The 23,753-nt window shown below is 41.4% G+C and overlaps 1 protein-coding gene across 1 annotated transcript in view; it reads left to right on the top strand.

Moving 5' to 3' along the window:
- The window catches only part of LOC124271531, a 97,161-nt gene that overhangs the window by 43,725 nt on the left and 29,683 nt on the right, over window positions 1-23,753 (top strand). Inside the window, 11 exon segments of the mRNA XM_046706673.1 lie at window positions 7,950-8,060; window positions 8,794-8,896; window positions 10,087-10,259; window positions 12,533-12,628; window positions 13,025-13,071; window positions 13,689-13,785; window positions 15,719-15,796; window positions 17,688-17,798; window positions 21,975-22,153; window positions 22,549-22,611; window positions 23,606-23,725. Coding sequence (XP_046562629.1) covers window positions 7,950-8,060; window positions 8,794-8,896; window positions 10,087-10,259; window positions 12,533-12,628; window positions 13,025-13,071; window positions 13,689-13,785; window positions 15,719-15,796; window positions 17,688-17,798; window positions 21,975-22,153; window positions 22,549-22,611; window positions 23,606-23,725 — 1,178 coding nt within the window.

Below are 23,753 nucleotides of genomic sequence, written 5' to 3'. Positions count from 1 at the left end.
GTGAGTTAACTCACCTTAGGTCTTCTCGGGCTTATTGCCGGTGACTCAACTCTCCTTTGGTCTTTTCGGGCTTATTGCTGGTGACTCAACTTTCCTTTGGTCTTCCCATGCCTATTGCTGGTGAGTCAACTCTCCTTGGGTCTTATCGGTCTTATTGCTGGTGACTCAACTCTTCTTTGGTCTTCCAATGCCTATTGCTGGTGACTCAACTTTCCTTGGGTCTTCTCGGTCTTATTGCTGGTGAGTCAATACCCCTTAGGTCTTCTCAGGCTTATTGCTGGTGAGTCAACTCTCTTTTGGTCTTCTCAGGCTTATTGCTGGTGAGTCAACTCTCTTTTGGTCTTCTCGGGCTTATTGCTGGTGAGTCAACTCACCTTAGGTCTTCTTGGGCTTACTGCTGGTGAGTCAACTCACCTTAGGTCTTCTCAGGCTTATTGCTGGTGAGTCAACTCTCTTTTGGTCTTCTTGGGCTTATTGCTGGTGAGTCAACTCTCCTTTGGCCTTCTCGGGCTTATTGCTGGTGAGTCAACTCACCTTAGGTCTTCTTGGGCTTACTGCTGGTGAGTCAACTCACCTTAGGTCTTCTCAGGCTTATTGCTGGTGAGTCAACTCCCTTTTGGTCTTCTTGGGCTTATTGCTGGTGAGTCAACTCTCCTTTGGCCTTCTCGGGCTTATTGCTGGTGAGTCAACTCACCTTAGGTCTTCTCAGGCTTATTGCTGGTGAGTCAACTCTCCTTTGGCCTTCTTGGGCTTATTGCTGGCGAGTCAACTCACCTTAAGTCTTTCCATGCCTATTGCTGGTGAGTGAACACACCTTAGGTCTTCCCATGCCTATTGCTGGTGAGTCAACTCACCTTAAGTCTTCCCATGCCTATTGCTGGTGAGTGAACACACCTTAGGTCTTCCTATGCCTATTGCTGGTGAGTCAACTCACCTTAAGTCTTCCCATGCTTACCACAAGTGTATTCTTGTATTTTATGTAGTTTGTTCAGCTCTTCACCAAAGGCACTGCATGATTTTAATGTTATCAAGCTGTATTTCTACAAAAGGACATACTTCTTCCTCTATTTCATCACTGTCCATGAATCCTGTAATTCTTATGAATACATCCTTCCAACACTTGATTGCCTTATTGCCTGAGTCTTGATTCTGATCCACAGGTTTAGCTTGAATAAATCTTTTAGATTGGTCTTGCTTTGCCTTTCTTCCTAGTGGTTTTCCCGAGCACTATCTGTAGGAGTTATCTCCCTGGTGTAAGTATGGTTACCACACAGCCAACACAAGCTGCAGGGGCCACAAGGCCACAGAGGATCTACTAACCTTGTCACAGAGATCAGCCAGCTTATGATTACAGCTACAACAGAATGCTAGCATGGGTAGCATGGACCGCACGCACCGTTAAGTTTCAGATACTTAACTCATTTAATGTTTTGATTGTATAATTTTGACAACATCTCCAATATTACCTGAGCAAAAACGTTCCTTCCCAAACTTAGAATGGAATCCAGGAAATGGTCTCAAAAACGCAACCTGATCTCGGAGATGGTACGGTGTTCTCCATGTTTTTTCATGCAACTCATGCTGCACGTGCTGTTCACAAGGACCAGCCGTATAAAATGCAACCCCAAACCTGGTTGAAACATTCATATTACAACGTCAGCAGGAACAAGGCACTAGGAAGACTTGAAGCTGGCCACACTGCACAAGCCATTGCCAATCACTTCCAGGTCAACGTTTGTGCCATCTACAGGCTGCAGCAATGTTTCTGGGCCACCAACACCACAAATGATCGCCCCCGTACTGGCAGACCAGGGTGACCACAAGACGACAAGACTGCCATGTTGTGCGACAGCATGTACAAAATCCCTTCATGCAGGCATCCAAAACAGCACGCCAGACAGTGGGAACACATGGAAGACCAATCAGTACTGATACAGTACGCCGATGTCTTAACAGACCATAGACCCTGGACCTATCCTCACCCCTCGTCATCGGCGTGAACATTTACAGTTTGCCCTACAACACCAAAACTAGTGATACAGGCAATGGAGAACTGTTCTGTTCACAGATGAGAGTCGGAACTGCGTATCAACTGCAGATGGCAGAACAAGAATATGCGACGACATGGCCAGCGTTACTCAGACCATTGTGTTATGGAAAGACACTCATGGGGGAGGTGCAAGCATCATGGTATGGGGTGGAATAGGCCCGAACCGGAGAGTGGGTCCTGTGGTGTTCCAGAACCTTGACCCAGGGAGAGGAGGTGGCATCACAGTGGTGCGCTACATTGACCAAGCTCTCCGACCCCATGTCATACCACATTTCGCACATCACCAACATTTTCCAGCATGATAATGCCCGGGCCCATACTGCCAGAGCTACACGGGACTTCCTACAGCAGAACGGTGTCAACATTACGCAGTGGCCAGCCCTTAGTCCTGATTTAAACCCAATTGAACATCTTTGGGATGAAATTCAGTTTCAGTTTTTTAGCTGCTGAATATATTCAAAGGATCTGAATGAAGGCCTAGCCACTCTCAAGTTTATGGATCGTCTGGGGTGCTCATCATTGCAGGGCAGAGATGCTTATACATCAAACAACAGTGAAAATCGCCTTCCATAGTTATACGTTTTTAAGGAATTGTGGCCAGGATTCTGGAGCACCTTACTGTCTACAGTTACTGGTGCGGTTGGTCAACTACCTCCAGGGCCTGGTTTATCCCAGAAGTTCGAAAGATACTCCCTTCTACTACTGAGGCAGATGCAGGAGACAACCCATCATCTGTTTAACTGGAGCTTGGGATACAACATAGCCATTCAGCGGCAAGTGCGAAGAGGTGCTGGAGGTCTTAAAGTCGGAAGAGGGTAGGAAATTCCACAGAGCTTTGAGCTCAGTTTTGTCCTAGCACATAAGACACCAGCAGGCAAGCCCTACCGTCCAGAAATGGGCCACATGGGCCCACAAAAGAAGTTCTGGCTGGGGGTCGATATCTGTCAAGACAACCCAAGACTCCATCCAGAGGAGATGGGAACAGGTTTCCCAGGCAGAAAAGATGGCAAGTTTGGATCTAACCACTTGACTTTATAAATCTCTTAGAAACCTGAGGCAAGGAGTCTACTCAACGATTATCGGAAACCAGCATTCCTGGTGAAGGTTTTACAGCTTCCAGTGGGCAACTGTTTGTGAGCCTGTATAGAGAATTGGAAGATCATATTGACTGACCAGTCCTCAAGGTCATCAAAGAGGGATATAATGTTCACAATAGAGCATTGCTATCACCCCTGAGATTTTATGACAGTGATAGACAAGCTTCTCAGGTCTCTGGGAGTTCAATTCACCAGTCCACATCAACATCCTGGAGATGAAAACAGTATTATTAGCCATCAAGCACTGGGCAATAATTCTCCCTACTAGTTGCCACTGACAACACCACTGTTGTTGCCTATATCAACAGATTCGCACCATCACATGATGATGCCTCTCGTTGCAACAGCATGGGCGACAAGATCATGGTTCTCATATCCATTATTGCTACATGTAGACCAACCATTTCCTCTTCCTCATTGGAAAACCCTTCTCAAACAACAGAAGTCAGACAGTTTCCATCGCAATTTGGATCAGCTCTGCCTACCCATATTTGAACTATCCAGCGCCACTTCGCATCAGCAGGGATTTCCTGATACTTACAGAAGGCTTTGTTCTTTTATCAGGATTATTACATCTTCATTTTGAACCTATGGAGGAAGCATCTTTATCAAACCTGTCATGGAAAACTGCTTTAGCTCAGCCTCAACAATTTCACAACTGCATGTTTTGGATGCATTAATTAAAAATCCATCTAGGGTTGTAACTAGAGCACTGAAAGAGTTCCTTGCCAAGAATCAAAAGACATTGATAGGGATCTTGGGAAAACAAGCCATCATGACCCCAGCTCGTGTCTCCACACAGGATCATGTCCTACCAGACTGGGTGCTATGTACAGTAAGAGCACTGAAATGGTATTTACAGATTCCTTTCATCATGGATGCTTCTGAATAAGATAAGGACATTATCATACCAAGAAGACAGTCTTGGCTTGGTTCACAAAAACTATTACATTACCGGTGTAGCAGGCCATTTCTTCCCCGGTCTAAACTTTCCCCAGGGAGGTTTTGTCCTAGGATATTCTTACCCCGGGGAAAGTTTATGCTAGGCTAAACTTTTACCCCCATAGGCCAAACTTTCCCCACTGTTTAAACTAGGATATTTTGTTCTGTTTTCAATAAGAAGTTGATATAAGAACAAGGATGGGAAACAAGTAACCTTTAAAGTTGATTCAAGGGTGGGGAAGATTAAGCCTAGGGCGGAAAGTTTGGCCTAGGCTTAAGTTTCCCCGGGGAAGGTTTGGCCTGTTACAGCGGTAAACTGATCAGCCACTAACATGTCCACAAGAAATAAGAGAATGAGAGCCATTACTTCATCCTTAGTATCTTGGAAGACCTTTTTGCTGGAACAGTTCATGTCAGCCTGCGGGTATGTACGACTTGTATGTTCTTATACCTTCGCATCATTCTAAGGAGTGTCTCCCATGACCTACAAGGACTACATGAAGTCTGTCCTTTCTGCCTAGCCTCATTTTGGGGTTGAAGGGAGAAAAATTGGGTGGGGAGTTGGTTCAGTTGCCCGGCAAAGAAGAAATGTTTAATCTGAATTTGACATTGATTATAGATTGACCTCCTTGTATCAGACAACTGTTAATACAACAATCACAAGCGATGGTGTGTTATGTGAAGTTGATTGATGGGATCCATTGGATGGAAACATTTCTTGATGTAGTTAGGTAGTCAAAACGTAGACTACAGCTAAAATAACAAGCAGGTCATATCCAGTTAGGGATACAACTTCGTTCACCACTGAGTGGACATGATATAAACCGGAAGGGTCGTCAACATATACGTCATCAGAAGAACCGTTGACTGGAAATGACGTCAAAGTCCATCATCTTAATCAATTCAACAGCAAGAAGGGTTCTCTTCAGCAGCAAGAAGGATTCTCCTCATCAACAAAAAGGGTTCACAAGTGTTGTCGCAACAAATAAATTTAGTCACTGCGACTGTCTTCATTGCTTTGGAAGGGGAATACTGTAGTCCTTTCAAACCATATGTGAGATTCAGCAATCAAGGTCAGAGGGATAAATTTGCGAGAATGTTTATCAACAATCATAAGAATTCTCTACTCTATCACTTCAGGTGAAGGTCCCCCATCAATCCCAGAATACCTTATAAATTACTTCATGATTCAGATACTAATTTCAGGAAAAGGGCAATCAGGTTTTGGAGGTAGTACTCTGTGAATTATTATCATTGTTGATAATGTCCAAGTTTGCTCCTGTGTTTCTGCTGCAGTATTTGAAATATACATGACTGATGAGATCTGGTATGGGCTGTAGTTTAGTGTAGATCTTCTGTATACATACTTCATCCAACTCCATAAGAATACCACAGTCTGCCATTCATCCACTTCCATCATTGGCAGATCACACAAAACAAATTTATGTTATTGCCCTGGATATTTTCCATTAGCAACTTATTGTCTGTAGAATTATGTTAAAGGTAAGATGATGACAATGACAATGACAATACTTTATTACCCATGAGGGAATTCTTGTGTAAAGTACAAAGCTCAAACATTGATAAAACTATTAAACTATTTTCATACAATAAATAACACACATATAACACGCTAACAAGGTAAGACAAACACAAGGAATCATTTAAAAGATTAATACTGGCAGGAACAAAGGATTTCATGGCACGATTGGATTTAAAAAGTAATTCTACCATGGCTACGTGAAATGCTCGAATTTGATTGGTCAAGCCATAAAATCAGACGGTATCAATTTGGATTGAAAATGCGTCTGATTTCACGGCGCTTCACTGTGCACGTATACAACACTGCCGCACTACTTCAGCTTGGCGACCAACATGATTAATATCAACACAACAGACGTGATGGAAATGCTGATGAAACATTTATTAAAACTCGAAAAATACAATTATACGATTTCTCCTCCACAATTATTAGGGGACCTCACTATCATAATTATTACCTACTATTATAAAAATATTCAAACTCAATTACAATACACAGCCCCAAACATAAACAAACAATATATAACATATAAATCAGAAAACCTTGTAAAAATACATCCCTATCTATCCCTATTTGTGCGGCCAAACGTTAGTAAACATTTACCTACCTGGTAAATGGTATATTTGTTTCCGCTTTAGAATGGGAAATTCGCAAGATAACAGTCAGGCGAAACACAAAATTTGCCACTCATACTCAATCATGTCCCGTTGCATCGTTCAAAATGTCAAAAGCTGAACCATGAGAATTCAGTTCTCTGCCACCTTCCCCGAAGGCTGTCACTGCTATGTTCGTACATTTTGAAAAGCTAGGCCACAATCCAGTCCCAAATGATGAGAACAATGTTCCAAGGAATCCCAAGTTAGTCGCATGTACACAAAGCTGCACTGTCACTCTTCCTCGCATGCCGGGTGGAGGCACGACGTGAAATCATGATCGACACTCGCCGGTCATAAAAATCAACAGTCTTTGATGAGTTACAGGTTATAGGTCGATCAGAAAAGGATGTATTCTTCGATTCTGCAGGGTTCAGGTTCGACAGTCAGTCAAGTATTTTCCACTGTCACTTCGAATTTCAACCTTTCGCAAAATGTAAACACTGGCTCGTCCGCCATTTCAAACTGTTGCGTAACTGTCTACTTCCAAGAAAATAAGTAGGTCAGACGATTCCATTATACTGTGGCCAGGGGGGTACAGTAATAAGGCACACAAAACAATAGGCTGGTTTCGGTCTTGTGGAGTTATGATTATAAAAACCGAGCTCTTAGGTGTTACATTATTGCATTGAATAAAGAGTAGTTTGTTTTCCTTGGACAGAATATTTTTTATGTTGCAATGTTAAAAAAAATACGAACGGAACCTACCACTCCTTTATCAGACGAGTTCAATTCGCCTCTCATCCCATGCCGGATTACGCAGTGTCTTCCGCAGGACGAGGAAGTTCGATGTTAAATCGGTTATGGTAGAATGGAGATAAACATACTGTGTTTGGAAATGAGTTCGGCTTCAAATAAAATTTAGAGACTATCAATTCGGTCTAACATTCATCTAATTTCCAAACACAGTACGTTTATCTCCTAAATCCAATTAAATATAAGATTTATATAAGTGTATATATATATATATATATATATATATATATATATACACGCACAAAATGTCCAAAGTAGTACTGGTGTTCAGTCATAAATATTGCATAGATAAATAAAACAGAATGCCTTTTTCTCCAACATGTTTCGTTCTTGCCCTGAAGAGTAAAGAACGAAACATGTTGGAGAAAAAGGCATTCTGTTTTTATTTATCTATGCAATATATATATATATATATGTATATATGTGCACATAATACTTCAAAATATATGACCTGTGAAGGTCTAGGTTAGAATATTGGTCTTCAGTTACCCATGCTTGTCGTAAGAGGCGACTTACGGGATCGGGTGATCACACTCGCTGACTTGGTTGACATATGTCATCGGTTCCCAATTACGCAGATCGATGCTCATGCTGTTGATCACTGGATTGTCTGGTCCAGACTCAATTATTAACAAACCGCCGCCATATAGCTGGAATATTGCTGAGTGTGGTGTAAAACTAGACCACTCACTCACAATATATCCCTGGGGATTTGGAAATTGAAAAGAATATTATCATTGTAAATGCAAAGCATGTGGGTAATTAAATATTTTCTTGCTTGTGGTGAAATGTAGTATTTATGTTTGAAGATTGATCAGTAGTATTCTTGTTGGTCATACTTAGATTGCAAAGCTTGTTTGAGTGCACTCCATGGTACTGATGGCAGTAAAACTGTTTCTGTATGTCAGTACACACGCCAGTGACAGGCTTCCTGGTAACAGTCCAAACTGGGGACAAGGACAACTGTGGTACAACGGCCGATGTCTTCATACAGCTGTTCGGGGACAAGGCCGAGACAGGTTTGTGATGGGTTTATGTTGATTTAAACTACACCAGACATAGTTTAACTATTGACAGTCCTCGGATGGGTGACCGTGTTTGGCAGCTTGACTCCTGAAAGTTTCTAGGACTTCAGTCCTGCCCCACAACGAAGCGCATGTGACGCATGTGGTCTCACCTTAGGCAAGTGAGTTTGTTCAAAATTGCCTCTGTCCACCCAGCAGTAAAATTGGGTACCTGGTATGATACGATGGTACCGGTAGTCTGAATTTGAACCTTGAGCGCCTGACAGGTGACCGGTTGTATTCTCCACATGGAGTGTTCTGTACTCGTTGACCAGGGGTAATATGTCAGCGCTTTGAGCATGCAATGTGCATGGATAAATGCGCATATAAATGGACTATTATTATTATTATTATTATTATGTAAGTAAATTCTGTCCAGAGAAAGAATCATATTTGACACCATATTTTGTATTAATGTGATATTCAATATGTTTGAAGATTGATGTGTTGTAGTCTTCTTGTTGGTCACACTGAGAGTAAAACGGCACACTCAGCTACGTTTGTATACACTTCATGGTACACATGAAAGGAAGGCTATTTCTGTATGTCACTACAAGTCAGGAAGCAGCCTGTGATTACTGAAATGTCAAAAAACAGTGTCTTGAGTCTAGTCCAGTAGGAATTTTGTTCTCAACAGAAGACATGTTCATACAGATTCTTTTTCTATGGTAAATGATTCCAACTTCAGAAAAAATACGCCTGAAGAACGCCTCAGACACATTGTTCCAGAGAAACTCGAAGGATGAGTTCAAACTCCAAACATCAGACATTGGCACCATTACTAGTATCAGGTGGGTCTCTGCAGGTTACACAGGAAGCTCATCTATAGCAGTTGGCTGTACAGAGTTGCATCCTTAAGGCAACTAAATTTGAAGATAAAGCTACTCTGTTTTCAATTTTGCGGTCCTTTATCGTTGATTTAAGACCGCTAAATGTAATTTAAAAACTGAACGCGTTAGCCACGTTTTATGTGGGATACATGGACAGTGGAAGTGGAAGGACTGGGCATTACGGCCGGGACGGAAGCGGTCAGGTTAGGACGTGTGGGTCGACGTGTGTTGTCGACATCAACACACGTAGATCTGGACCCGCTTTGAATATACTGCCGCTTTTGCACTGCTTACGGATTTTCCAGCTTCGTAGTTTCTTCACTGGGATTAGGGTCAAGAAATTCTTCTTCAAACAATTCGCTTTTTTACTTTAAAAACACCAAAGATGCTGCCGAGATAGAAATTGCCGATGTCCGACATGTTTGTTTACAAACAATAGGGTCAACGAGTTCGTTGTATTCATACGCGGTGAATCGGTCACTTTAATTAGCGGTCCTTAAACTGTCATTTAAGTACGGTTTTGATGAGCTCTCAGCCAATCAGAATCAAGTATCACACATTGTCGTGCTAGAATAACTGTTCAAAGCATATTTAAACATGGGTACAATGTGTGAAGTCCATTTCTGGTGTCCCTCGCTGTGATATTGCTGGAATATTGCTAAAAGCGGCGTAAAACCATGCTCACTCACTCCTAATATGTAATATGCCTGTGTTGAAGCATGTGGGTTAAGCTGGTGTTGCTATCCACTCTCTGGGCAGAACCTATATCCACCAGACCACAGAGGCAGTCATACTGCATTTTACAGGAAAAAGTATCACAGTGATATAGGTTCTGCCCAGTGAGTGGTAGGGTAGGGTGTTCAATTCCGGGTCACAATGTTAAACAATGGTACTTGTAGTTACCCTAGCTGGCGTTTGGCATTCAGGGTATAAAATAAGGACATGTTGATCCAGAGTCAGTGTACAGTGTATCAAAGTTGAATTGTATCATGGTATCTCAGTGGCATTGCACCACACTGTTACAAGCAGCCACACACCTGCTGGCATATGGCCATATTAGTACAATAAAAGGGCCATATGAATGAAGGGCCATTAAACCTTTTTTCACCTCACCTAAATGCATCTATTGCGACACACCTATCTCTCCCCAGACTTGGTCATGATGGTGTGAGGCAGGAGGACAGCTGGTTCGTGAAGAATGTCATCATCCAGACACCCGTCCTGGAGCTAGCCACCAACTTCAACTGCAACTGCTGGTTTTCAGCACACAAGCAGGACCAACAGATTGCCCGTCTTTTCTTCCCACAAAGCAGTCAGATGAAGGGTAGGTTGTCAGACAGATGAAGGGTAGGTTGTCCCCTGTTAGGTGAAGGGTAGGCTGTCCCCAGTCAGGTGAAGGGTAGGCTGTCCCCAGTCAGGTGAAGGGTAGGTTGTCCCCAGTCAGGTGAAGGGTAGGCTGTCCCAAGTCAGGTGAAGGGTAGGCTGTCCTCTGTCTGGTGAAGGGTAGGCTGTCCCCAGTCAGGTGAAGGGTAGGTTGTTCCCAGTCAGGTGAAGGGTAGGCTGTCCCCAGTCAGGTGAAGGGTAGGCTGTCCCCAGTCCGGTGAATGGTAGGCTGTCCCCAGTCCGGTGAATGTAGGCTGTCCCCAGTCAGGTGAAGGGTAGGCTGTCCCCAGTCAGGTGAAGGGTAGGCTGTCCCCAGTCAGGTGAAGGGTAGGCTGTCTGCTGTCAGATGAAGGGTAGGCTGTCCCCAGTCAGGTGAAGGGTAGGTTGTTCCCAGTCAGGTGAAGGGTAGGCTGTCCCCAGTCAGGTGAAGGGTAGGTTGTCCCCAGTCAGGTGAAGGGTAGGCTGTCCCCAGTCACATATATGGTAGGTTGTGCCCAGACAGAAGAAGGGTAGGTTTTCACTGAAGGCAAATGACTGGTGGTGGCAGGGTAGCTTTCCACTTAAAGTAGAAGTATACATGTGATTAGCAAGTTTAATGTGCATTTCTGTATTCCTTGTAATTGGCTGTATGTTTCCTTAGATATATACTGAAAGGCAAAAGAAACGTCGTATTTTTCAGATTATGGATTTGGTATCAATGATGTATTTTGATTAACTAGTTGTCACTTGATGACTGAAAACAACATTTAAAAAACATGATTCGAACACTAGATGATAAGTTTGTACAACACACCAACTTTTTGGATGATTTCAAAAAGTTTCACTGTTTTTGGACAAGGAACAGCTCAACCAAACGCAACATTGAAAGCACACTGCACGTGCATCTCGTGCGCATACAGGGTATTAATTCCCAGCTTGACTACCGATCCTTTAGTCGTTTCCAGACTACAGCAGCTATGCCGAGGTTAACAAGGGATCAACGACAACAGGCCATCGGACGTCTCCACGCAGGTCAACGTGCTACTGTCATCGCCAATGACTTCAATTGTTCTGTAAGAACAATTGAACGCCTCCGTCAACGGTTCAACACCACCAACAGCACAGATGACCGCCCACGTAGTGGTCGCACCCTGGTAACCATCCGTCCGCCAGGACAGACAGATCGTCCGTCCACCACTTGCAAGACCGGTTCAACATGGCAACAGAGACAGCTCGAAACACCATTGGCACCCACCAAAGAGCAATCAGTGACCACACCGTTCGGCGATTCCTTCAACCCCGCAACCTGTGCTGTAGAAGTCCTGCCCTGGGTCCAGTGCTAACGCAACGTCACCGCCGCAAACGTCTACACTGGGCAAAACAGCGACAACACTGGCATCAGAGACAGTGGAGAACTGTTATCTTCTCCGATGAAAGTCGCTATTGCGTATCTGTGGCTGATGGGAGGACTAGGGTCTGGCGTCGCAGAGGATAACGCTTCAATGATGAGTGTGTGATGGAGAGAAACGCTTGGGGTGGTCAGAGCATTATGGTTTGGGGTGGAATCGGACTTAACCAGAAAATCGGACCGGTTATCTTCCAGAATCTCGGTCCAGGAAGAGGGAATGGTGTGACAGCTGCACGGTACATCGACCAAGTCCTACGACCCCATGTTGTGCCGTTTTTTGCACGTCATCGGCATCATGTTTTCCAGCAGGACAATGCGCGTGCACATACCTCCAGACTCTGCAGCAGCATAATGTGGAAACCATGCCTTGGCCAGCCCTGAGCCCAGATCTCAACCCAATAGAGCATTTGTGGGATGAGATCCAAAGATGCCTCAATGACATTAGACCAAGGCCAACAACTGCGGACCAACTACGCAGAGCGTTCCTGAGGGTGTGGGCTCGGATTCCTATGGCCTATGTGAATCGCCTCGTGCACTCTATGGTCAGGAGGTGTGCTGCAGTTGTGAATGCAAATGGTGGTCACACCCGATATTGACTTCGGTTCCTTCCAGTGACGTCATCGGTGAATAGGATGTGACAAACAACACCAAAGGCCTTAATAAACAAATGTTTGTCAAAAATAACTTCTGTTATCTTTTCATTGTGTCCTTGTTTCCTATAACCATAGAGTGATCCATTCAACCAGTTACTACCCCATCTACATACGACGTTTTTTTTGCCTTTCAGTATACATGGTGTAGTGATGATATGGCTCCCTCTGTTGCAGGTACCCTGAAGGAATACTACAACCCACTGAGTGACAGCATTCAGCCTCTATCCCTGCAGCAGTGGAAGGACATCACAGGTCACAGCGGCGAGATAGGTGTGGCGTCAACACAACACTCACTACTAATACCGGGGCGGTGGGGTAGCCTAGTGGTTAAAGCGTTGGCTCGTCACGCCGAGGACCCGGGTTCGAATCCCAACATGGGTACATTGTGTGAAGCCCATTTCTAGTGTCCCCCGCCGTGATGTTGCTTGAATATTGCTAAAAGCGGCGTAAAACCAAACTCACTCACTCACTCACTACTAATACCCTACAGCCCACACACTGTTGTTTATTCTACACTCTGTTCATGCTACCACTACTGCTGATGTTACTGGTTTGAAAGTCCCATTACCATTGTCTGATGGTGCACAGTTACAGTGGTAAAATAAAACACTCTCTGTTTTCGTGTCTCACGGTTGAAGATATATAAAATGTTTGTGTTTTTTCCAGATGCGGACAAGGCTCCTAGTTTGGCTCCAATGTGGCTGTTTCATGAGGTGAGATTCTAAGTGTGTTAGTGAGTGAGTTAAGATTTTTGGTAAGACATTTGACACTATGTTACTGGAGGGATTCAAAGTCAAATGGATGGATGGATACATCGGAAATAGATAGGTTTCAAATAGATTATGGATAGATTCAGATTGGATGGAGAATTGTTTGAGCATTGGATGGATTCATTTCTGTTCAATGTAAACACATTTAAATGATTCAGTGCCTATTAATGAAACCCGTTATTTTAGTTTGAATTTCCAATTTCAAAGCATAGTTTATTTCCGTTTTACCATTATGACAAGAGTGCATTGGAAACCATGTTTTCTTGGAATGATTCCAGGGTAAATGGCCAGTTATCATAAAATTTGCTCAAATCTGGTCACAGGTAATCACACACAAGTAATATTTCTCAATTTTGAGATAAATCTCCTATGTTCTTGACTAGTGGCATCTTCCATTGTTATAGTGAAAGGTATTATTGATTATTCAGACTGCTGTTCTCTTGTTTTACTGTTCTATATTTATAAATGGACAAATGGTTGCTGGGATGGTTTCCTTCCAAAAGACTGATAAACAATTATTATCGTAGATTGATGGATGTCTTATCATGTTTCTCTTCCAGACCCAGTTGCAGAAGGACTATCGATCATTTCTCACAAACGACATCCCCAATGTAAACAATCTCATTGTACCCTGCACTGAAGTACCCCTACCATCAGGTGAGCCATTCAATTGTCAAGTGAGCCGTTCAATTGTCAAGTGAGTCTTTCAATTGTTAAGTGAGTCTTTCAATTGTTAAGTGAGTCTTTCAATTGTCAAGTGAGTCTTTCAATTGTCAAGTGAGTTTTTCAATTGTTAAGTGAGCCCTTCAATTGTCAAGTGACCTTTTCAATTGTCAAGTGAGTCTTTCAATTGTCCAGTGAGCCTTTCAATTGTCAAGTGAGCGTTCAGTTGTCCAGTGAGACATTTAATTGTCAAACAAATTGTTTGATTGTCACGTGAACTATTTAATTATCAAGCAAATTGTTTGATTGACAAGTGAACTATTTAATTATCAAGCAATGGTTTGATTTTCAAGTGAACTATTTAATTATCAAGCAAACGGTTTGATTTTCAAGTGAACCATTTGTCTGTCAAGAGAATTGTTTGTTTGGCAAGTGAACCATTCGGTTGTCAAGAGAATTGTTTAGTTGTCAAGAGAATTGTTTGTTTGGCCAGTGAACCATTCAGTTGTCAAGAGAATTGTTTGATTGTGAAGTGAACCATTCAGTTGTCAAGAGAATTGTTTCATTGTCAAATGAACCATTCAGTTGTCAAGAGAATTGTTTGTTTGGCAAGTGAACCATTCAGTTGTCAAGAGAATTGTTTCATTGTCAAGTGAACCATTCAGTTGTCAAGAGAATTGTTTCATTGTCAAGTGAACCAGTCAGTTGTCAAGAGAATTGTTTCATTGTCAAGTGAACCATTCAGTTGTCAAGATATTGTTTCATTGTCAAGTGAACCATGCGGTTGTCAAGATATTGTTTCATTGTCAAGTGAACCATTCAGTTGTCAAGAGAATTGTTTGTTTGGCAAGTGGACCATTCGGTTGTCAAGATATTGTTTCATTGTCAAGTGAATCATTCAGTTGTTAAGATATTGTTTCATTGTCAAGTGAACCATTCGGTTGTCAAGAGAATTGTTTGTTTGGCAAGTGAACTATTCAGTGGTCAAGATAATTGTTCAGTTGTCAAGATAATATAACCATTCTGTGAACACTTTCATTGACAAGTGAGCCAGTTCCCTCAGATTGTTGATAAGCTGCTAGAGTCCATCTGGCTGCTTCAGTCACTCCAAGCTGGTAGGGTGACTGGTTAACAGCCCAAATAAATGTCCAATGTGAAGAATCAGTTTTGTTCATTCATCATTTCTTGCAATACATTCAGTGTGTTTAGCCATATAATGCATAATTTAAAAAATGCATGGAGACAGCATTCTTTACACAGCAGAAAATGGCAATGATTGTACACTGCTGTGTATGGTTGCAGTTGAGTTGATAAAAGATGCTATGTTGATTATTGTTGAACATTGTTGCAGTTGGGTGGTCTAAGATGACATGTTTTGATTATTGTTGAACATTGTTGCAGTTGGGTGGTCTAAGATGACATGTTTGATTATTGTTGAACATTGTTGCAGTTGGGTGGTCTAAGATGACATGTTTGATTATTGTTGAATATTGTTGCAGTTGGGTGGTCTAAGATGACATGTTATGATTATTGTTGAACATTGTTGCAGTTGGGTGGTCTAAGGTGACATGTTTGATTATTGTTGAATATTCATGCAGTTGGGTGGTCTAAGATGACATGTTATCATTATTGTTGAACATTGTTGCAGTTGGGTGGTGTAAGATGACGTTTGATTATTGTTGAACATTGTTGCAGATGGTTGTCTAAGATCACATGTTTTATTATTGTTGAACATTGTTGCAGTTGGTGGTCTAAGATGACATGTTTGATTATTGTTGAACATTGTTGCAGTTGTGTGGTGTTAGATGACATGTTTGATTATTGTTGAACATTGTTGCAGTTGGGTGGTCTAAGATGACATGTTGAACATTGTTGCAGTTGAGGTGATGTAACATTACATGTTGATTACTGTTGAACATTGTTGCAGTTGTGTGGTGTAAGATGATGAAGATGAGAGACAAGCTGGAGAGGATTCTCTTCCAATATGAGAGCTTTGACTTTACTGGTAAGACTTACATGTGTACTGGCATTTCTTGGTGGAGCATTATGACGGTGTGAGAAGCCGGCCCTGCTTGTATCATGTGTGCGAATTATATTTATTTATTTGTTTGTTGTTTAAGGCTGTCTTCAGCAATATTCCAGCTATATGGTGGCAGTCTGTATATAATCGAGTATTGACCTGAACATCCAGTGATAGATAAGGAAATACAGACAGTGGACACTAAAGTACATATAGGCAGTGAACACTAAAGGACATATAGATAGAGAACACTAACGTATTTATATATAGAGAACACTAAAGGACATATAGATAGAGAACACTAAAGGACATATAGATAGAGAACACTGAAGGATATATAGATAGAGAACACTAAAGGACATATAGATAGAGAACACTAAAGGACATATCGATAGAGAACACTGAAGGTCATATAGATAGAGAACACTAAAGGACATATAGATAGAGAACACTAAAGGACATATAGATAGAAAACACTAAAGGGCATATATATAGAGAACACTAAAGGGCATATAGATAGTGAACACTAAGGGGCAAATATACAGTGAACTCTGAAAGACATATAAACAGTGCACTCTGAAGAGCATATAAACAGTGAACTCTGAAGGGCATATAAATAGAGAACACTAAAGGGCAATATATAGAGAACACTAAAGGACATATAAACAGTGAACACTGAAGGATGTATAAACAGTGAACACTGAAGGACATATAAACAGTGAACACTGAAGGGCATATAAACAGTGAACTCTGAAGGACATATAGACAGTGAACACTGAAGGACATATAGACAGTGAACACTAAAGGACATATAGACAGTGAACTCTGAAGGACATATAAACAGTGAACACTAAAGGACATATAAACAGTGAACACTAAAGGACATATAGACAGTGAACACTGAAGGACATATAAACAGTGAACACTAAAAAACATATAGAAAGTGAACACTAAGGGACATATAAACAGTGAACACTGAAGGACATATAGACAGTGAACACTGAAGGACATATAAACAGTGAACACTGAAGGACATATAAACAGTGAACACTGAAGGACATATAAACAGTGAACACTAAAGGGCAATATATAGAGAACACTAAAGGACATATAAACAGTGAACACTGAAGGACATATAGACAGTGAAGACTGAAGGACATATAAACAGACAACACTGAAGGACATATAGACAGTGAACACTGAAGGACATATAAACAGTGAACACTAAAGGACATATAGACAGTGAACACTGAAGGACATATAAACAGTGAACACTGAATGGCATATAAACAGTGAACACTAAAGGATATATAGTCAGTGAACACTGAAGGACATATAGTCAGTGAACACTGAAGGACATATAGACAGTGAACACTGAAGGACATATAGACAGTGAAGACTGAAGGACATATAAACAGTGAACACTGAAGGACATATAAACAGTGAACACTGAAGGACATATAGACAGTGAACACTAAAGGACATATAGACAGTGAACACTAAAGGACATATAGTCAGTGAACACTGAAGGACATATAAACAGTGAACACTGAATGGCATATAAACAGTGAACACTAAAGGACATATAAACTGAACACTGAAGGACATATAAACAGTGAACTCTGAAGGACATATAAACAGTGAACTCTGAAGGGCATATAAACAGTGAACACTAAAGGACATATAAACAGTGAACTCTGAAGGGCATATGCATAGAGAACACTAAAGGGCAAGTATACAGTGAACACTGAAGGACATATAGTCAGTGTACACTGAAGGACATATAGTCAGTGAACACTAAAGGACATATAAACAGTGAACACTAAAGCACTTCTGTACACTTCCAACTTGAAATTCTTTCATCCTGCCCTTCCAGGAAGCTCCAATGTCCTGCTGCCACAGCAGGTGAGTGAGAAGGAAGCTGATTGGCCATCACCACAACTGCTGACCACTCCCACCAACATGCACCCACTGTGTTATATCCGAGGTGAGTGCTGTCACCAGTGATTGATTGAAACATATTTTATTCAATTAAGAAACGGATTGGGCACAAGTTCTCCAACTTAAATAAGCCCTCTCCACATAGTTACAAGTGTATATTACAAAAAAGTTCAACAAGAGGCAGACAAAGGGTATAGATATGTACAGACAGAGTTATTTAAATCGTTTAGTGTTATGGATGTAGATATGTACACTTTTAAAAACATTCTGATTTTCGCTAAGCGAGAGACCTGCATTGCCATTTAAGATGAGATTAATATCAATACATGCTCTATTATTCACTATATTTTCTAAAGAGGTTAACATTTGTTCTCTTTGAATTATATATAATGGAAATTCAAGAAAATAATGAAAAGCATTTTCACAATTATGGCCACACTGCATCATTTCTAACATTAATTCTGAATAGATCATAATTAAGTGTACTTGTCATATATCTTAATCTTGTATGCAAAACATTTAGTTTCCTTTTCCAATATGAGAAATATACGGGTGCACATTTTTGTTTCACATGAACTGCAGTTTTAAAAGACACAACAGATTTACAGTTTCTGATAGCTAAGGGGATGTTATTCCACAGTTTAATTGTTGATGGAAAAAAGGATAGAGTCGAATATCGTAGTCTTGTACAGGGTTGAGTGTAATTACTGGAGTTTCTTAATTCATAATTTGTTCGACTACCTACTACAGGAGGGAGTAAATCATAAAGAAAACTTGGAGCAAGGCCTGTATGTATCTTATAAAATAACGATAATTTTTTCACCCTTCTTCTCTCCGATAGTAAATCCCATCCCGTTTCAAAGTATAATGATCTAGAAGAAGCATATCTCTGTCACCAGTAATACCATCATTTCAAGGCTATTTGATGTAAAAAATGAAACATACAACTTTATGGATAACAACTTCTTATTCATTGCATAGAGTGACGTTTCGATGTAGATCCTTACATCGTTATCAAGTTATCACTTTTAGCTTGATAACGATGTAAGGATCTACATCAAAACGTCACTGTATGCAATAAATAAGAACTTGTCATCCATAAAGTTGTATGCTTCATTTTTGACTCCCCAACTTCTAGAATGCCAATCAAACAACTATTTGATGTAGTTGTGATCCAACTTTGACTTTAATGTTAAATTTTTAAACTTATCCTATCTTAAATCTTGTACTCTCTTTCTTCAATTCGACCTGCTGAGTGGAAACGAACTGCAAATAAAAGCCTAGGCTTCATCTGTCCATATGCCCATGCACTCCATGCTGCCCCCTTACAAGGATGTCTGGAGTGACGAATGCACCGACTCGTTCAGCGTTGTCACCCATACGTCACACTGAACCTGTGCCACCCTTACCTGTTTACTCGGATGACGTCTCTACCCGGGGGGGGTAGTTTTGATGTGGTTGAGCCTGCACACGTTCTAGCCTGGATCGTGAATAAGTTGCGTCTGCCCAAGAGTACTTCTGTGAATGACCTACCCACTTCTTACTCTATTCATAACTGGAACTTGGCCTCAATAACTTTTACACCTCGTTCCTGCATTTCCAAAATGACTGCTTCGTTGGATGATGCTTTTAGAAGCCTTAAATGAGCCAGGACGGGTTTAGCTCACCAAGATTTTCCTTGTCTTCTACCCATTTTAATGAATTCACCAAGCTTGTGGTTGAACCGCCAGTGGATGAGGGTATTGGCATCTTGTGTGCTAAGCGGACTCAGTCACCCTTCCTTATTGTGTATCGTGAGTTAGCTCACCTGGAAAAACACGTTCGTCGAACCCTACCCAGCTATAAATTGTATCCTGTCAGCAGTTGATGAGGTCTCAGCATGCCACTTCTGATGATCAGGCTTACATTCATGAATCAATTGCGCTGGTGCTGGATCAATTTCAAACAGTTCTGGACCAGCTTACTCATTTCTTTGGGACACCTGCTTGCTATCAGATGAAGGGGACCTCTCAGCCACACGTCCTGGGATGATAGGTTTCGAGTTGAACTGTTTTGCCAGCCATGGTCTTTTGACTATTTGTGTAATAGCTAGATTCACGATGTTTCTATGAAGGTTGATTGCAGTTACAAGTTTCCATGGATCTAAAAAAAACAGTTACAGGAAACCATTAAGCAAAGGTGCACAGCACAGTTCACTTCCTCTAACCCGAAACGCAGGGATATTTTTCGAGGCAACTGGAAGGAAGCAAGGCTGTAGTAGCTCCTCCAAACGCCCCTACAGATCCGACTCTGGTGACGGCTCAGGCTCTGGACGTCAGTGACTCACCGAACTCTTCACATGACTGGGACCTTCCACCCCCTGTCGTGCCAATCTTGGATAAGCCTGTAGGTGGAAGACTGGGACTCTTCGCCCCCAGTTGGATTATCCTCAACGACGTCTCAACGTTATCTCACGGTTACAAGATGCCCGTCATCGGATAGCCACCTCTGACCTTCGCTCCATCTCACCAGCTGATGTTGCTTGAGAAATGTGTGATAGAGTCTCTCGGCCCGGTACCTGTCACTCCAGGCTTCTACTCTCCGATATTTCTTGTCCCAAGAAAGGCTTTGCGTCTCATATTCAGTATGAAGCTGTTCAACGCCCAGTACCTGCAACCACCACCTCATTTCAGGATGGTGTCTATAAGCCTGTTTCAGACCATTCTGAGGAAAGGAGATTAGCTAATCAGCCTCAACCTTTAGGATGCTTACCTCCATGTTCCGATCCACTCGCATCTTCGCAAACCGGTTCGTCTTCGAGGAAATTCACTACCAATGGGAAGTCCTTCCATTTGGAATTTCTACAGCCCCGTTGCTTTTTACTCGGATAACAAAGCCCTTCGTATGTTTCCTTCATTGTCGGGGGATACCGTTCAAGTCCTACATCAACGATTGCCTCCAGGCTGAGCAGGATCTGGTCGTCCTCTTACATCACCTTCAGTTCACCACCAAGCTGTAGCCTCTGAGGCTACAGTTCATCAGCACGGTGTTTGACACCTGTCTGGGGATGATTTGTGTGCTGCAAGACAGGTGGCTCAAAATACAGCATTGGATTCCACCAACGTTGTCCCAGGAAAGAACATTATTTCAGTGGCAGGAGCTGTTAGATCTCCTCACCTCAGTTCAGGCTCTGACTTACAGAGGACAACTTCAACTTCGGCCCATTCAAAGGTCCCTTCATCCGTACCTTCAAGCCAACAACCCCAAAGTGCTCATTTGTCTTCCCAAGTCTCTTCAGCCTTTCCTTCATTGGTGGCTCAATGAACAGAACATTTGCATAGGAGATTGTTTGACGCCCTTTGAACCGACTCATCATCTGATCGTCGATGCGTCTCTCAGGGGCTGGGGTGCCCATCAAATCAATCGTCAAGTGGCAGGGCAATGGTCATTTGTCGATCAGGCTCTTCACATCAACAAGCTAGAAGTCAATGCTGTCACTATAAATTGTAAATATATATACTTATCCTATCTCACGCGATGGATGCCTGCCCGGCATCCAAACTTCTCAGATTGTTTACATTGCTCCAAGAACGAGGTGACTAAGGAGAGATGGTCACGTGAGCAGGTAGTGGTTCGTGGTGCATGCTTCCCAGGAGTCACCCCAGACATCCTTATAAGGGGGCAGCATGGAGTGCATGGACGTATGGACAAGTGAGGCCAAGGATTTTATTTGCAGTTCATTTCCACTCTGCAGGTCGAATTGAAGAAAGAGAGTACAAGACCTGAGATAGGATAAGTATATAAATATACAATTCATAGTAAAAAAATTCAACTTTGAAAGCAAATAACACATGTGAATCTATGTCCTGGCCAATATATTTATATAAAAATATTTCTTTTAATCTTATCCATGACTTTGATATTTGTTAGGCATTTAGAAGTTAAAAAAACATGAAGAAATGAAACGTTTTATGAAAGTTTGCAAACTTTTTGACTTCTGCTAGGGCAGTAAGTCGCTTCAAGATTGAATTTAAAATAGAATGGAAGATGTCATGCAAAGGACATGCCTTCATGAGTGTAATTCTCCGAATCTCTTTAGAAATCATTAAAATTCATTTATTATTTACAAGATATTTTATGATGCACAAGATCAAAGTGATTGCCTCATGGTACAGATACAATTATGTCTACTGAGATGCAGATTCCCCATACAGAGTTGAATATAAGGTATTTCCTGACCTAGGTGACATGACCACGGTGGTGACACTGCGGCCAACGTACACTCTGCCGGACATTATGAGGCCTTTCTGGGCCTCCCATCTCATCAGCTCCCAGGGGTTTCCCTTTGACCTTGACCCCAACAACACCAACACAGTGCCTGTCATGTGGGCGTGGCACTTCGTGCTGGCGCTCAACAAGCAGGTTAGCTATGCAACCAATGTGATTGTACTAAACGATCTCAGCTAAATCTTTGTTAGTGTATGAGAGCTGTCCATCTTGGTTTGGTTGATGCCCAGGCCTGTCTACCCTTGTGATGCTACCGCAATGCATGTTTGTTTACGTGTTCCACATACCGGTAATGTGCATAATGTGCATATATATGCTTCATAGAACTTAAGCTACTTCTCAGATCATCTTGCATTTGAATGAAACTAATTTTTTCACTGTTGCACTAATTCTAAAATAGTTATGATGATAACATTTTAGATGGTTGATAACTAGAACTGGCACAACAAGATACTATATTTGTGATGTTATTTTGTGTTTAAATTAACTGTCTAAATAGGATTCTTTGTGACTCTGGATTCCTGTTTCAGTTCCAGCTGCCAGACTATACCGAGGTGTTCCTCAACCCTGACACCCTGCCCTCTACAGACAAGGTCTGTTGTGTGTAGATACAGTTGTGTGCAGACACGAGAAATATCACAATGATATGTCGTAGAATGATAGTATCAAATACGATGAGTTGTATACAAGTTGTATACATCTTATGATAGCAGTACAGCTCTGAATACAACGAGCTAAGGCGAAATTCCATACTGCAATCGGATTTCTGAATTTCACAGCTTCCTGATTTAATTCTTTTGTTATGTCCAGTCCTTGGATGAAAAACCTTTGAAAGACAGTGTGTTCTATAGAGAGTGTCCTAAATAAAATCTTTGAAACATTATAGTTATTAGATGGAGGTTGTTTTGTGTCAGATATTATTCTGTTTGTTTTGAGCTATGCCGTGTACAGATAGCATCAAGCATAGAACTATGCTTTATACAGACATACAGATAGCATCGAACATGTCATATACAAGTAGTATTGAACATAGAGATATCATATAGACCTAGTATTGAAAATAGAGATCTCATATAGACCTAGTATTGAACATACAGAGATATCATATACAAATAGTATTGAACATAGAGATACCATATACACATAGTATTGAACATAGAGAGATATCATATAACACATAGTATTGAACATAAAGAGATATCATATACACATAGTATTGAACATAGAAATATCATATACACATAGTATTGAATATAGAGATATCATATACATATAGTATTGAACATAGAGAGATATCATTTCCACATAGTATTGAACATAGAGATATCATATACACATAGTATTGAACATAGAGAGATATCATATACACATAATATTGAACATAGAGATATCATATACACATAATATTGAACATAGAGATATCATATACACATAGTATTGAACATAGAGAGATATCATATACACATAGTATTGAACATAGAGAGATATCATATACACATAGTATTGAACATAGAGAGATATCATATACACCTAGTATTGAACATAGAGAGATATCATATACACATAGTATTGAACATGATATTGCAGGTGGTGTCACTGCTACAGTTCTACTTCACCCAGATGTCTTACCGCCTCTTTCTCACCCTGGATCCCAGCTTCTCTCTGGAGTACTTTGAGGATGATGACGTTGTCACTCAGGCAGTTGGGGTAAGGAAAGATCTTTTGAGGAAAAGGA

This window comes from Haliotis rubra, unplaced genomic scaffold (genome assembly GCF_003918875.1).
Source record: "Haliotis rubra isolate DU_JTF1 unplaced genomic scaffold, ASM391887v1 Scf161, whole genome shotgun sequence".
NCBI lineage: Eukaryota > Metazoa > Mollusca > Gastropoda > Lepetellida > Haliotidae > Haliotis > Haliotis rubra.
Note: the sequence above shows the minus strand (reverse complement) of the source record. Positions and strands in the feature narration are given on the sequence as shown.